This window comes from Chaetura pelagica, unplaced genomic scaffold, assembly GCF_000747805.2.
Source record: "Chaetura pelagica isolate M959 unplaced genomic scaffold, ChaPel_1.0 scaffold386, whole genome shotgun sequence".
Classification (NCBI taxonomy): Eukaryota; Metazoa; Chordata; class Aves; order Apodiformes; family Apodidae; genus Chaetura; species Chaetura pelagica.
Genome location: NW_009953703.1, coordinates 2,797,091 through 2,810,714, shown reverse-complemented (window position 1 = coordinate 2,810,714; position 13,624 = coordinate 2,797,091). Strand labels below are relative to the sequence as shown.

Below are 13,624 nucleotides of genomic sequence, written 5' to 3'. Positions count from 1 at the left end.
TCCTTTCTAGTGCCAATCAAATTTTTTTCTGGTTTCAAGTATTAGTCTTGGACAAGATCTATTTTCAACTGACACCATATCAGTGATCTAACCAAGAGTCAAGTTGAATGGTAGTTCTGGCACGTTGAGGGTCTGATAGTGGCTGAGAAGAAATACCCCTTAAGAAAGCACTGGAACAGTAGAAAAAGTAAGTAAGGCAAGAATTCCCATTGTTATTTAACTGCACTGACTCAGTGTTGATATTTGTATGCGTGCTCTGTAAGTTCTTACTTGAAGCAGAATTCAGAGCCATAGATGTTAGTGGACTAGTCTGCAAGAATCCCTTAAGGATAAGATGATAAGGGAGAATATTTTGAAAGTGCTTACTGATTTGCAATTACAAGGTCAACTTAAAAAATACTTTGCTTCAGTGTTATTGTCATTGGCAGTACAGATCAGGTTGTCAAACTACTGCTGCTGCAGAGACTGCCAAATAAGTGTCTTCTTCCTGGCATGATTTTTCTTTCCCCATCTGCTCCATTTTGCAATGTTTCACTCATATTTCAAGTTTTTATCTTTAAAATAAACTATTTGCAAAAACATGGAAAATACTCAGATAAATCAGGAGGTGTTTTTTTGTATATAATTCAGTGTTCTAACTTTTAGCCACTGATCTTGTTCCTACTCTTATTTTAGTGCAGCAGCCTTTTCTTTTTTTTTTTTTTTTTTTTTTTTCTGTCTGAGATCTGATTAGCATATTCTGGGTAAAATTGTGCACTATATCTGCAATAGCATGAAGTGTTCCTAGGTTGATGGATGTCTAGCATTAATGATCTTGACTCTTGCCTGTAGGAAAAGACAGAAATGATGCAGGTGTAATTTAGATAACTCTGGGATGAACTACCTAAATTGAAAACCTCATCCTCTTCTGCCTTTGGCAAGAATCTCTCCACCATGCTAATAGTTTTCCTTGCCTTAAAAGCCTGCCTTAGAGGGTTCTTCTAAATTCTTAGAGGAAAGAGCCTCCCTGAAATTGATATGTCCTTCAAAACTTCTCCTTTTTCCTTAGCTCATGGGCTAGAAATACTGCTCTGTGTTGCACTTTATATTGTGTTTCAAAAATAAGGAATGATAAAATAGGCAAAAAAGAAAAAAAATCCTTGGGGGACCATCAGAAATTTTTCTTATTAGATATGACATAGTGCAACTTGGCTGTAAGTAACATATTAATTGTAGCATGTATTAATTGGTTCATATATCTAATGGCAAGTTGCAGATAGTGGGTATTTAATAAAGTGATAACAGAACCGGAAAATCTAGTTTTTGTGTTTAAGAGCAAATACATCTTAGAAATGTTTGGCAATTGGAAACAAATTGTGGCTGTTTAGTAGTTTTAGGCAGACTTTAATTAGGAAGATATTTTGCTTTTAATTATTTTCAGTATGGATTAGCTTAATTTCTAAGTCTTCATAGACATGTTTTTTTAGTTAAGCACTTTTACTGCAAGTCAGAGTTGAAATCTGTGCAACCATTTTCTTCTATAGTCAAAAAAGAGTACACTGAATTTTAATGTTATAATAAATATTACACAGTAGGACTCTTCAGTCAGTCTGGATTGTGGATTCATGAAAATAAAAGGAAGGATTCATTAGGCTGTCAGAACTGTAAAATTAAATTCAGTTATGGTCTGTTTCTCTTTAGATCTCATAAATGGAGCCCAAGAACAGTGTGAATTGCCTCCTATGGATGGTTTTCCTCACTGTGAAGGGAAAATAAAGGTAATGGAAGACTTTGTAATCTTGTTATGTGTGTTCTGTTAAGAACTGAACATAGGTTGCAAGAGGTCAGTACTTGGCCAGTGATGTAAAACAAGAATAACTGGGTCAAAAAGTAAAAAGAGGATGTGTAGGCATGTGTGGCACTACAGCACTGCTCACCTCAAGCTTTTAATGCTACTGCTGCAGAGAAATAAAGTGGCATCTTATTAAGACAGGCATAAAATGACGTATTATTTTAAAATGCTATACCATTCAATCAAGTGCCTTATTTTAATGCTGTCTTGTTATTCAGGAAGTTTCTTCTTTTTGGAAAGTCTTCTTTTTTTCCCCATTATGAGTGGTCTGGCATTTCTCTATCCTGGGACTGGAATTCTGTTGGTACCTCACACCAGTCCTTTCTTGTTTCAGGAAGGCATTTGTAGTTCTTTCCCCTCTTTGCCAACAACTCTGTCTGGTTCTTCCTTTCTCTTAAAAGTATTTTGCCTTTTCTGCCAATAATCTAGATGCTGCACTAAGTGTGCAAAAAGAACTTTGGGCTTCACAGCTGATTCTACATAAAATCTATATTTTATTAATAATGCAGTTGGAAAGGCCAAATATTGAAAGCCATCAGACTTTGGTTGGAAAGGAAACAAACAAAAAAACTTCAAAACCAAAACTTTGAGGGGTAGAGCTTTTTGGCATTTTTTTCCCCCACAATACATTTAAAGCATAAGGATACTGTTTTAGTAGTGGGGGACAAATGTGAAAGTGCTTGACACTTAAATGTCATTATCAAGTATTACGATTTATTTCTGAAAGCGGAAACAAAGTAGTACCAAAGTATATGTGAAATTATGTTGCCTTTTTTCTCTAAATACTATTCTTAGGCAATACTATATATAAAAAAAATTTTCTTAAGTTTTAAATCTCTGGTCTGTTTTTTCATCCATTTTGCCAAACTAGCTGCTTAGTGACTATGTAATGCATTGTTTGAATATTAAAGTACAAATTTAAATTAATTACTTGCATCTGCAGAAATGGCAGATTCTTGGCAGAGTCAGGCAGATTTCAATCTTGGTAACTGAAATTATCTGTTAAATTCCAGAGCAAGTGTAACACGGGGTGGGGGGAGGCAATGCAGTTTAGCTCCAGCCACACCCTTATGTCTGCATCCTGAATATCTTCTCCTTTTGATATTTGTCTCTGCTTGCCTGGCTACCAGTTTGTGTTAAGTGTGCTCATGTGTGGTATGTTGTTACTTCCTCACTGGAGCTGAATGCAGAGTATTCTGCAAAATATTCATAAAACTGCTTCAGTATTGGTTATTTCTGTCTGGTGGGATGTAGTCAGTCGCTTGCAGCTTTCACCTGTTATTTCTGAGTTCATTGTAAAATAGTGCAGAGTTGTTACATGGTACTTAAAGATAACAGGCTGTTTTTGTTCTGTTGCAGTGGATGAAAGATATGTGGCGATCGGATCCCTGTTACGCAAGTTATGGTGTAGATGGGTCCACATGCTCCTTTTTTATTTACCTCAGTGAGGTCAGTAATCTTTTAATCTGCAGAAGGGGAACATCACGGTGGCTCCATATTTTTGTTAACTGTCTTGGTTTAGTGGTTGGGGCAAACAAAAAAACAGAGAACAGAATTGCTGACTTTTACTCCCTTCCACCCTCCCATGGGAAGGTAAAAGGGGAATTAGGAAGAGAGACTTAAGGGGGTTAGAGGTTAAAACTAGAACAGGTGTGCTGGAATAAGGAAGGGACAGTAATACATGGGATGAGAGCCAAATACACAAATAAATACAAAACCCAATCTGAATGATCACAGCTGTAAGTATACAAAGGTCCCTTTTGGCAGGGTCGACTGGGGAAGAAGAGTCCATGGCTCTTCCCACACCCAACAGATTTGGAATAGAATCACAGAATGGTTTGGATTGGAAGGGATCTAGAAGATCATCTAGTTCCAACCCCCCCACAAGGGCAGGGACACCTTCCACTAGACCAGGTTGCACAAAGCCCTGTCCGACCTGGCCTTGAACACCTCCAGGGAGGAGGCATCCACAACTTCCCTGGGCAACCTGTTACAATGCCTTAGCACCCTGACAGGAAAGAATTTCTTCCTAACATCTAGCCTAAATCTCCCCTTTTCCAGTTTAAAACCATTACCCCATGTGCTATCACTACACACCCTTGTAAAAAGTCCCTCCCCAGCTTTCATGTAGGGCCCCCTTCAGATACTGGAAGGCCACTATAAGGCCTTCCCCAAACCTTCCCTCCTCCAGGCTGACCAGCCCCAACTCTTTCAGCCTGTCTTCATAGGAGAGATGCTCCAGCCCTTGCATCATCTTTGTGGCCCTCCTCTGGACTTGCTCATTAACCACCAGTTAAATGCATATCTGAAACATATATGTGAAGGAATAAAAAATACTAGGTTAAATCACAAATCTGACTCATTCCATTTCTGTTACCAGCTTTGGTTTGTTTATTTATTTATCAGCTATAAAGCTGGGGAAGGAAAATATACAGGATGACTATATCATTTATCCTGTTATTATTCATAGAAGCTAGCGATGTGGTTTCATAACCATCTTGTCAACCAAGTGGTGCTTCATGTTTTTAATGCAGATGTTATCTTAAAAATGAAGATCCATGTCAACTGAATTTAAGAATCTCCTGTTCTTAAATGGCATTTATTATTTTGCATTTCTTTTAAATCATAGTATTTTCTGTGAAAACCTTCTCTGATCATCAAGTTTGAAAACTCAGTTGATGCTGTTATTTTTTTCTTCTTCCATGACAGAATGTAAAACTAATATTGGGTGAGCATATTATTAACCTTGAGTTTAAATTTGGCGTTCTTAATCCTATGATTAATTCAATGATTAATGCCCAGCAGCAGAGGTTGAAAGCTTAAAATGTTTGCAAATGCAAGCATGAAATGAAATTCTAATAACACTACAATGATGTGGATTTATGAGGTGCATTGTCTCCTAAGGATAACTTGGAAATGCTGTTGCGAGAGTAATTTGTCAAAGTGGACAGTGATGAAGAGTTGACAGTTCATAGTGTGGTTGCACAGCTGAGTGATAAATGTGTCTACAGAGCTCTCAAGTCAGAACTGGTGATTTAAAACACTAAAATGCATTAGATTACTGGAAGTGGTTAAGATTTTTCTTTTTTACTTTAAAGTTATTGTATAGGAGGAAGATGGTTTTGTGCACATGCTTGGTTTGAAAAGGCAACATATGCATCAAATTACACACAGCCTCAGTTTGAAAACAGAATATGCATCAAATTGTGCATTTGACTCCTAAAATTGCCTTTACAATCTAGTGTGAAAAGTCCCTGTGCTTTTTCATTCTCTTGAGATCTGCCTTTTTCTTTTGAAGCAGTTCAGTTGGTGTATTCCTTTACACTCACCTAGCACTGACTGTAATGCAGTTTTAAACTTGTCAACAAAGGAGCTTGAGATATTAAATTTTGGTGTGTAATATGGGTCAGAACCACAGAGATGCACAGCAGCTTACCCACAGTTTATGCAAAGGTTTAGAAACAAAGCTTGGAATAAAACCCCCTCTATGTGTGTCTGCAAAATGGAGAGCAGTGAAAATGCAGGATGCCCCATGTCGTCTGTTCTGCAGTAGCTGCACGAGTGCAAGCATTGTCAGTTCTGCTTCCTCTGGTTTGCTTTGGATGACCCTTCTGCAGGAACATAAGAACTGACACCCCTTTGCTCCTTCTCTTCTTGTGTCTTGGCTGCTTGTGCAGGATGGGAGGTGACTGTAGTAGCAGAATGAAAGCAAGAAGCAATCCAACACATTGAGGCTTACAGGTTTAGTTAAAGCTGTCCCATGGTCAGACTTGCAGGTAAAGCTGCAAGGATTTTTCCTCTTCTGTCTCAATGTTTTGATGCAGGCCCCGAATCACTCCTGGTGGATGATATGCATCTGTGCATATCACTATGCATATGCAATAGTGCATAACACTGTGTTGGAGACTTTGAAAGACTGTAGGAGACAGAAATGGCTTGAATAGCAAAACCAGGCTTACATTCCCTTAAATAACAGAGCAAGACAGGGATTTAGAAGTAGCAAAAATTGAAAAACAACTTACACTAACAGGTTTCTGGATAGTTGGAACTTGTTTCCTTTTGACCATGATACGAGCTTGCCCATTGAGAAGAGTTAACTTCCTCTTAAACTTAGCATTTAGTTATGAAAAAGCCAGTTGTTTTAACAATGTAATGTCAGTGACACAGTTAAAGTTTTCATGGGTAGCATTGCCTCTGGGGAGAAATGTGAAGAAATGAATTTCTAGACAGTACAAAAATACATTCCACTGCAAAATGTCAGTTAGCACCTAAAGAATGAAGCTTCTAAAAATATCTTCCAGAAAATGAATTTCACACACAGTTTCCCAGCTTAACAACAAGCAATAAAATGGTGGAGGGATCTTATTGCTCCTTTACTTCATCTAGAGATACGTGCTTGCTCTGGGAGAGCTGCCTGCCTCACAGGAGTGGGCCTGCTGGGCCAGTAGCTGTGGTACAAGTTACCACTGCCCAGGGGTCATTACACTGACCTGCTGGAGCTGAGTGGATCTTATTAATATCCCTGCCTTTGGGTTTGCAGGTCCCCTTTGAAGTGCAATTTTTGATACCCTTCTTGGAGGTGGATCCAACACTTCAAGACTAAAACTGTTTCAAAGACCAGTCATTGAAACTCCCAAAGCTTTTGTGCGTGTGCATGTGTACCTCTAGAGAGAATTACTGGGTTTGGTTCTTCAGACTTCATAGAAACAGAATGGATGATTTAGTTGCAGTAGTATTCTTCTTTACAGTGTTACTTTTGCTTTTAGAGATGGAGAAGAGAAATACTAACTGAAGGTGGTTTTGAATGTGGATTTGTTTCCAGAATGCAGGCTGTAGTCTGAGACATATTTTAGTGAAAACACCTGGGAATCATAAGTATACAGGTTCCCCAAATCCTTGTAGTTTTGCTAGTTCACTGCAGTTTACTAGAGTCTGTGAGGAAGTCCCCATTCCGCAACTTCCACTGCATGTGTAAGCCGATTTTTGACATTGAGATGAGTTGATGATTTTTATTTCTTTATTGTAATTTAACTTGAAACCAACTTGTTTTTAATTCTACAGAATTACTTAGAGAATTGACAGAACCAGTATTGTCTAAACTTTAAACCAGCAAAAGCTTGAAGTTCTTTTGTCATCTTACATGTGTCCCTAAGAAATTTAAATGCTAATAATTGTCAGTATTTTATCCCCAAGTCACCCATGAGCATATTGGCCTGGATTTGGGCAAAGGGGGCTCTTTTTTACCTGGTCACTTTAGACCAGGGTTAGTATTTTTTGTATGTTATTGGGAAAGGTGTAGGTGCTAATGTAAGAGAGAAATCCAATTTAGTGTACATTACCAAATTTAGATAAGAGACCATTTGTTGATTGTTGCTTATGTATAAAATTTCATGCTGCAGTGTCAATGGTACTGCAGGTACCTGGCACACAATATTTGGGATTGCCTTTGGAAACAACTAAATTCAGAGTTGTACACTCCTCCATCTCACTAAACAGGCAGGCAGTTGTCTTGCACACTGTGGACTTTGTAGCACCTTCAAAATGACTACCTGTCACTGAAGAAATGGTTAACTGAATATAGGTACTGCAGCTTCTACAGAAGTTGAGACAGTCACCTTCCCAATGGGATCAGTTCTTTCACATGAAATACTCAAATGGATTTTGTCAGTGAACATTGAGTTCTCTGCCTGCGTTTGTACTGCCTAATAAATTTAAAGATGTGCTTTCTTTCAGCAGATATTGCAGCACTGGTTTTTTTTATTTCCCACTGTGGGACTGACATAAGAGATTTAATAGCAGCACTTCACCATGAATAGAATTACACTGAGAAATAACCCTGTTCACCTGATGTGCAAAGAAAGTTGCTCTAGATTCCCTGTACATGGGCTGCACCTGCCATTTGGAAGAGTCCAAAATGAAGATTATCCCAGGTGTTTGGAGAGAGTACCCTTCAACTTCTGTTTTATTAAACTCCCAGTATGAGTCTTTTTAAAAGCCTAAAGGACTTCCTGAAATTCTGGATGTGGAAAGCTGCTGGCAAAGTATGCTTTCATTCAGTTTGGAAGATGCTCAAACTACTCTAATGCTACAGGTGTTTGCCAGGTTCTTATAACTGTACTTGAAGTACTTGCTCTGTAATATACTGACGTGCTGCAATCTTGACTTGCCTTCAGTCTCAGTGTATTTCTGAGGAAGAATTACTGGAACACATACCTGCAAAGCTTCTATAAAACATACTCTTCTAATCTCTTAGGTTTGTTTGTTGGGTTTTTTTTTTCACCTGTAAGCTACGTGAAGTCACTGTGACAGTGGATTGACTATGATAGGAACCATATAAACTCTTGATTTGAGTTTGAGCAGAATCTAGGCTGCTGGCTGACTTTTCACTCATATCTGTAATCGAGTAGTACTTAAATTTTGAACTTCTAAATATATGACATCTCAGGTGAACCTAGTTTCTTGAGCATAGTCAAAGACCACCTAGTGCATTAGATAGGCATTGAATTCAACACTAGGTCTGACTCGAAACTGCAACAGTACAAAGATCAATATGAATTAATAGTTTAGCATTTTTATCAGTCATCCAAAAGATGGTCAGTCTTCAATTCTTCAGTTGCTGTTTCCCAACAATCTTCTTTAACATCTAATCTGTAGTCTGATAGCACATCCTTCCTGTTAAAGCATGTGCATGATAATGTTGGTTGCTATGGAGAGAATAACCTGGAGAAAGAACTGATGCTAACCCAGTGAGGAAGGTGTCCTGGAAAAGGGAGTCCTGCTTCATTCTTCAGAGACAATTTTTGTGTTTTGTCTTAAATGATCAAATCAAATACATAAACAAATTGAAGAGCCAGATCTAAAAGAATACCACTGGCCTTGTTGTTCCTCTTGCTCAAACTTAGAGCCTGTTGAATGTGGATTTTCTGTACCTAAACAAATACAAAGCTGAAGTATTTGTGCCTTTCTGATTGAGATTTCATCTAGACCCACTTTTGTGATGTCATAATCCTTCCTGTCATCATTGCCAATGACAGAGAAAAGATGTGTATGAATGAAACAATACCAGATTAGTAACTGCATTCTGAAGCCCTAGCACATCCTGTGTCATTTTCCTGTTTATAATCATATACATACACATCTATACACACATTCATATGTATGCATGCAGGCTTTTTCCCCGTTCTATATGTTACTTGATCACAAATATTCCTGCTAAGGTAAAGTTAGCTTTAATGCTGTTTTATGTTTTTTGTCACAAGTTACCAACCAATCCAGGTTTCAACCCCCTCCCCTGCCTTGTCACCCTGTTTTGTATTAGGAGCTTCCAGAAAATACGTTGCTAAACCAAGTCCCTAATCATTGCCATCACGTTCCCTGCCCTGTCTCTCTCTTGTCCCTGGTAGTTTTTATGAAAGCTGATAGGCTTTCTTTAAGTGATTTGGAAGCAAGGGGAGAAAAGGAAGTTACAGGCACCAGGTGTTTTCACAGAGCTTGCATGACTGTTGGTGCTTATTTGTCATACAAGATGAAGACTGAAGGCCTTCACTCAAGTCAGTCTGAGCAGTTTTAGACAAGCTTGTCTTTCTTTCTCCCACATATGTAGCTCTAAGCTAGTACTCACTGAAATAACACCTGATGTGTACTTACATCAGTACGTTTGAAAAAAATTGTTGAAGTTTTCACTGGCATTCTGTGGGAAAAAGGTAATTTTGTTAACATCCTTCTGCATTATTCAGTAACTGTAGCAGCTGCCTTTTCAAGGAAATTTCCACAGCACTGGTTAGTAGTCTGAATCTAAGAGGAGCAGCTGCAGAACTTATGAGTGCAACTTGAGTTACTCTTGTGGGCCATATTGGGTCATGCAAGGCACTCAGGAAAATTACTTAACCACTTAGGTTTCATATTTAGTTAGGGGCTACCTTGTCATGTTCTGTAGAAGAAACCCAGAAGTGATTTTAGCCGAAGTGTGCCATTACTTGGTTCTTTAAAACGCAAACCCACCCACCCACTTTCTGGGTCATCTGAAACTCTCATTAAACTGTTTGCCTTGCCAAGAGATGCAATTAGAACTAGTTTCTAAGCTTAAAGATGAGATATTGCATGTTCTGCGCAGGAAATGCTTAAGCGCTCAGTTTGAGTTGACCAAGTGATGAAAGAACAATGGAAAGAACATAAAATTGTTGTCTTGTAAAAAGATAATTATTATATTTAAATTATTTGCAACAGAATTAGTGTGTATTCTGCACTGCTCTGTATCATTACATGGGGCTAAATAGAGAAGAGCACAGACTACATTTTGCTACTCAACTGGCTTAGTACAAACTTAATTCTGACAGAAAATACTGAGTTTCTTTACATGATTTTTAAGCGGTCTTTACTAAGGCTTTGTGCTGCTGTAGACCTCTCAATGCTATTGTTTTCTTTTTTTATAGTAGTTCTATAAAGGCTGTCTCTAAAGTCTTCAATATCTTTTATAGTTGAAACCCCCCTCCCTTTTATCAAAGTGTTTATACACTGTTGATCATCTGTAGCTCTCACTGAACAGAAAGGAAGAACTTGAGATGAAGAAAGCTATCTCTGTTTCCCCTCAAAACCTTGTTTTTCTTGGAGGTCTGATATTTCTTGAGTACTAGGCACCTCTAAATACAGATGTTACAACTTGTGTAGGCTTTCCTGCTATAGTTTTTCACTTCTGCTTTCTTCACTCAGTGTCTACCTGATAAAAGCTACTGTGATCTAGAAGTGACTTCTGGTTCATGAGCTTCAGCATTGGGTGTTTGAGTGTTCCACCTGCTGCCATCACTCCCATCATACTCTGATTTTACACTCAGTTTCTCTTGGAACCATGACTTACTGATTCCAGCTGATTCTATAATTATTTGCAAAATTAACTTGTGTTCTGAACAACAGAATTTGTATTAGCGTTTTGGCTGGTTTTGCTCTCAAAATTTTTCCATCTTTGGGGTATATATACCTCTCATCTTTTTTACCCAAGTTTACCTGAAATTCACTGTTAAAGTAATCCTAGTTTGGCTGGTTTGTCATCAGTATTTTGCTTCTCCATCCCTGCTTTATCACGAGTCAACATATTGAATTAAAAAGGGTTTTTTTCCTCATCCCTCTTCCCATGGTGTGTCAGGTTTGTTTCCTTCACCTTTTGCTTTCTTGGTGCTCTTGTTAATTATTATCCCCCCATCTAGCAGTTCTTGGTACATGAACCACTGGCTCATAAAAATTAGTAGAATGATTTCCTTTTTCTACAAGAGAATGCCTATGCAGTCTGGCCAGTTCATTTATCAGTCCTGAAAATAACAAAACTGGCATACTTGTTGAAAGTTTGATATTTCATACTTCAAAGAGTATGCATTTAAAAATCCTCTGGTGAATCAAGTTGGTCTTTCCAATGAAAAGAGGAGTTGACTAAGAATATCAATTAGGAAAATGAGTGTTAGACCCACAGAGTATACTAATATTAATTTGAGTCAACTACTGAAGTATTTATTTGTGATTAAAATTACTATAATTTAATGTAGACTGGAGGGAATGTTTCTAAAAGCACTAAAAAACTTGTATTTGTTGTTCAGTCAATGTGGTTTGCTGGTAACTGTCCTTGATAGCTCTGAAAAATCTTTAATTCCTTTAGGACCCCTGATGGTACACTGTGAAATACGTAAAGCCAGAAAAGGAGCAGGTAGTCCTTGAAATGTCTTCTCTTCATGTAGATCAGTCTTAATGCTAGGAATAATTCTGAAATATTTTTGCTATTTAAAAATAAAAAGAGATTGGGACTGTGATCAATTTATAAAATGGAGCTTGCAGCTCTTTTCTACCTGTGATTCCACAGCTTAGTTAGGCTTGTGTGTTGCTACAATTTCTAGTATGTTTCCAGAGTTGGAGACCATTGAAGAATCAGAAGTCAATCAAGTCACTGCTTTCAAATGTTATATTAAATATGTTGAGTATATTAAGCTATAGGATTCAAATTAATGTTGCTATATAATTTTTCTAAGAAATCTAAGCTTGATACATTTATTCTCTTTAATAAGATTATGATGTATTAATTTATTTGCATGTTATTTGTCTTCTAGGCAATCATTTGGTATGATCTTAAGCTTTGAATCTCTAGTGCTTCAGGCTTACTGCAGCATAATTAAGCTAAAATTGTATTTTGTTAGGCTTTTGACTGGAAGAACCATGAGAGCAACTCTGACTTCTAATTCTCTGGAACTTGTGAACTTAATCAGTACTGATGGAGTCTCTTAGCTGGCCTATACATTGTCGTGTTTCTCTCTTCTTACAGTACAGTTTCTGTTTCCATGGGTTTGCCTCCAACAGTGAAATTCCTACTTCCCCAAAGAGGACAGTCTAATTTCTTTAGGCACATGAATAATAAAGATTCTGCAGGACAAGCAATATCCCTAGGGAGGGCACAGGAGCTTTCAGTGACTTGCATCCATTTGCTGTTTCTTCCCTAACTACAAGTTGTACTTTTTTTTTTTTTTCTAGTAGACAATAGAAGTATTTTTGCACTGATTCTGTTTCTCTAAGAATTACAACTATTCATAGTTGTGGATATTGCTGCTTATGGGTTTTTGTACCTTCAAATAGGGTGGGTTTGTTTGATTCTTTTTTCAGCTTTTTATCTAGATTGCTACAAGATAGAACTTTGATCCTTGGATTTTATCAGGCTTTGCCTTTTTATAAAGATATTGTAGGGAGATGGGAAATGTTAACATTAAAAAAAAAAAAGGTCCAGAAGCATAAAAAACTTGGTACTTTCTGAAAACATTTAGGAACTGTTCAGAGAAACTGTTGAGTATTTAACAGCTGACCTCTGCCTAGAACAGGTTTTATCTCCTGTATTCATTATCATGAATGAATACCTAAATGCTACTTCTGGTTGCATTTGCAAGGTTAAAATAGTATTGAATTACAAAAGGTCATCTTGAGCTTTTCTTGCAAAAAAGCAGTTTTACCTTGCATTAATCAGCTGATGCCTTATTTAAGCCATAGAAAGGTGTAATAGTTACTTATTTTCATGTGATTGTTTTACAGGTTGAAAATTGGTGTCCTCGTTTACCTTGGAGAGCAAAAAATCCTAATGAAGAAACTGATCAGAAATTAGTGGTAAGAACAATGTTACAACATGAAAAAAAATAAAATTCAGTGATTGTGAGTCATGCAAAAGATCCTGGAATTTCATGCCACGTAAATGCTAACAAGACTAGAATTTACTGGTTTTATTCCTCAGCTTCTCAAAACTGAAGAGAGACATCTTGACTGTACATATGTAGCTCATCATGTAATTTCTCTAGTCTTTGTATTGTGCTGCAGTCTTGGTGGTGGATTTATATTATATTTTTGTGTTAAAATGTATGAAATATTGTACACAGATGCTGAGAAAAATTACAAATCCATAAACTGTTCATCATATATGAAATTGTTCACTTTTATTGTCCCCAAAATCTGGGCCTTATAAATAAAACGCCTTAATGGTGGAGGCTTACATTGATACCAGTTTTGTAGTATATTTGCATTGCTCCTAATTTTTTTGCCTTTAAGAACTTTCTGGCATAGAGTTGTTTCTAAACTGCTAATTATGAAGCACTTAAGAATTTTAAGAAATTTGCTGGGCTGTATTTGAATAATACATTCAAAATAAAGACACAGGCTGTCTTAATTTTGTAAAACCAGTTGCTTTTAGGTCAGTCTAGCTTGAAAACTAGTATTTTCTTGAAAATATTAATTATTAATGATCAATATATACTCTAGTAATTTTTTTTCCTTTGTGGC

General features: G+C 37.2%; 1 protein-coding gene across 1 annotated transcript in view; it reads left to right on the top strand.

Moving 5' to 3' along the window:
* The window catches only part of MGAT5 (mannosyl (alpha-1,6-)-glycoprotein beta-1,6-N-acetyl-glucosaminyltransferase), a 66,437-nt gene that overhangs the window by 16,156 nt on the left and 36,657 nt on the right, over positions 1-13,624 (top strand). The window contains exons 3-5 of the mRNA XM_010000381.1: positions 1,681-1,757; positions 3,191-3,280; positions 12,887-12,958. Coding sequence (XP_009998683.1) covers positions 1,681-1,757; positions 3,191-3,280; positions 12,887-12,958 — 239 coding nt within the window. The remainder of the gene's footprint in view (positions 1-1,680; positions 1,758-3,190; positions 3,281-12,886; positions 12,959-13,624) is intronic.